This window comes from Tasmannia lanceolata, unplaced genomic scaffold, assembly GCF_043159265.1.
Source record: "Tasmannia lanceolata isolate RefF3 unplaced genomic scaffold, GAP_Taslan_0.1 ptg000012l, whole genome shotgun sequence".
NCBI lineage: Eukaryota > Viridiplantae > Streptophyta > Magnoliopsida > Canellales > Winteraceae > Tasmannia > Tasmannia lanceolata.
In genome coordinates this window covers 29,546,173-29,549,122 of record NW_027518689.1, presented here as the reverse complement: position 1 = coordinate 29,549,122, position 2,950 = coordinate 29,546,173, and the positions used below count along the sequence as shown (strand labels likewise).

Sequence of the window (2,950 nt, the reverse complement as noted above, 5' to 3'; positions counted from 1 at the left end):
TCTAGCTGTGTCTGTCCAAATGTTTACTTAACCGGCTGAGCTAGCGAAGGTTCTCCCTTGTTTGTTGCCCTATTAGTAAGCAAGGCGGAGGCCCTATTAAGTTTAAGTCAGTTCGAAGCACTAAGAATAATTGGCTGAAGGTTCGCTTCTGGTTTCAGCCTATGCGTAAAGGGCTAAGCTATCACTATGCATTCTTTATTAAGAAAAAAAAAGTGAAATTTCCTATGAAAGGAACTTGGCATAAGGGGACAATCAATAAAGTTCAATAGTCGTTTTGATTATCTTGTTTGCTTCATCCATTCTCTCCTTTCTATGTCGTCTGTCTATTCTTCTTCAATCATTCAGCCTTGATTTCTCCGGAGCTTTCTTCTTGCTCTATCTTATGATATTGTGTTTTCTCTAGAAAGTTATATCATTATCATCTACAACCCTCGTTTTTACAGTGAAAATGTTCTTAAGGAAGTGTTTATGTTGCCTTTCTGATGAACCCACCTTCAGGTATGTTATGTTACTTGACAATTCGCTTCATCGGCCTCGATTTATTTGGGGACTTAATTCAATTGATAGATATTGAAATTCAATGGCTTTATTGGTTTCAGGTTAAACAAGTGTAAAGATTATCCATGGGAGATTTACACCCTCAAGGAGCTTCTACAGGCCACAAGCCATTTCCATGATGATAACAAGCTTGGCGAGGGTGGATTTGGAAGTGTTTATTGGGGACGAACGAGTAAAGGCGTAGAGGTAAGCCTCTCTTTTTTAGGGGTTCTTCAGAAACCTTTAAAACTTATTTGCATAAAATCTTATGTGAAAATGGTCTTAAAGTTAAATATATAATCATTAGTCTATCGCTTCTATAAAGGCCTTAATGTCCCATTTGCATATAAGATTACATTAAAACAATTTTATTTGAGGGAAGATTGATGTAGCTAGGAGCAAATTTGTTTAAACAAGGTTATAGTGGAGGGTGGTTCCTTAAATGCATGGTTTTAAATTTCGGTTTCGGCTAAAATTTAGGAGTTATCCGAAACCGAAATTTCAGCCGAAATCCCGAAATTTCGGGCGAAATTTGGTATTGATCACAAAATCTCAGATTTTAGGGACGAAATTTCAATCGAAATTACCGAAATTTCAGGCGAATTTTCGGTAATTTCGTTCGAAATTAGTTAACTCAATAAAAAAATATTATTTTAATAGAAATTTCGACGAAATTAATGAAATTTCTAACGAAATTAATGAAATTTCGAACGAAATTTTGTCAATTTCAGGAATTTCGCTTTGGACACCTTTTCGTTTCGGTCCTTCGAAATTTAAAACCATGCTTAAATGTGATTAAGTGGTTGAAGGGTTCATCATCTCCTCTTGGAGGTTTCCTCAGAGGATGGATGAAATATCCGACCAAGTAGTGGGTCACTCTATCTCATATCACCATGTTAGGAGGTCGGCTAATTCTGAAGCCAATAGGTTAGCAGGGGAAGGGTGCTCTAGGCCGGAGTTGGAAGTGTTTGATTTCCTTTCCCCTTGAGTTGTATCTTTGTGGTGTTTTGTTCTTGTTCTAGCATTGCTTTGATCATCTTGATTGGCAGGAGTTCCACTTGATCATTAATATAATTCTTTGCCATTCAAAGGGAAAAAAAACAATTTTATTTGAGAGTAAAGGCCAATTTGGTGGCATCAAAGGAGGCACGGGTGGCAATCTTATTTCGTTTAAGCGCGATTTTAGTTCATTAATACCCTTTTTTTTTCCTCTTACAGATTGCGGTTAAACGTCTAAAGGCAATGACAGTGAAGGCCGAGATGGAATTTGCTATAGAAGTTGAGATACTAGGAAGGGTGAGACATAAAAACTTGTTGGGTCTAAGGGGATTCTATGCAGGTGGAGATGAGAGGCTTATAGTTTATGAGTACATGCCTAATCATAGCTTGATCGCACACCTCCACGGCCACCTCGCCCCTGATGTTTTATTAGATTGGCATCGGCGAATGAACATTGCTATCGGATCCGCAGAGGGATTAGCGTAAGTATATGCAAAATTTTCTTGATTTGAATGGTTTCTTGATCCCCATTTTCCATTAAATATTTTATATTATTTGTTGTGCAAGGTATCTGCACCATGAGGCCAACCCTCATATCATTCATAGAGATATCAAGGCCAGCAATGTTCTTTTAGACTCTGAATTCCAAGCTAAAGTTGCAGATTTTGGGTTTGCAAAGCTGATACCAGAAGGAGTGAGTCATATGACAACAAGGGTGAAGGGGACTCTTGGTTATCTAGCTCCTGAGTATGCTATGTGGGGGAAGGTATCAGAAAGTTGTGATGTTTACAGCTTTGGGATCCTGTTGCTAGAGATAATCAGTGCAAAAAAGCCGATTGAGAAGCTCCCAGGTGGAATCAAGAGGGACATCATCCAGTGGGCGAAGCCTTTTGTTGATAAAGGAAATCTCGATCAGATTGCCGATCCGAGATTGAACGGTAGGTTTGATAAAGCGGAGTTGAGAACCGCAGTCCTACTTGCGATGAGATGTACCGATGGGAATCCAGAGAAGAGGCCTACTATGATAGAGGTCATGGAGTTACTTAGGGGTGGTGGGGAGAGGAAGAGGAAGGAGGTAATGCTAGTGAAAGACATGGTTGAGGAAGACGATGAGGAGGACTATGATGATTATGGAGAATATGGTGTAGCTCAAACTGCGGGGAGGAGGACATGGAAGAGTTCAAGAACAAGAAGATGAACCCAAGTCTGTTCTACATGTAGCTTGCCATTTGGCATTAGAACTGAGGGGTGGATTTGTTGCCTTTGTAACAAAACCCGCAAAAAAACAATGGACTTGGATTTTACCATGTCCCTTCTGTTGTGTTTTATGATGTATATTGACAATAAGCAATTGTTTCCATAGTTTCAAAACTATCCAGGCAAGTTGACTCGCCCGATTCGACTCCATTTTACC

The 2,950-nt window shown here is 39.4% G+C and overlaps 1 protein-coding gene across 1 annotated transcript; it reads left to right on the top strand.

Moving 5' to 3' along the window:
* The first annotated feature begins 205 nt into the window (after positions 1–205).
* On the top strand, positions 206–2,950 carry LOC143887175 (PTI1-like tyrosine-protein kinase At3g15890). The gene is made up of 4 exons (XM_077391276.1): positions 206–498; positions 600–744; positions 1,756–2,018; positions 2,104–2,950. The coding sequence occupies exons 1-4, from the start codon at positions 449–451 to the stop codon at positions 2,732–2,734; spliced, it is 1,089 nt and encodes a 362-aa protein (XP_077247391.1). The 5' UTR covers positions 206–448; the 3' UTR covers positions 2,735–2,950.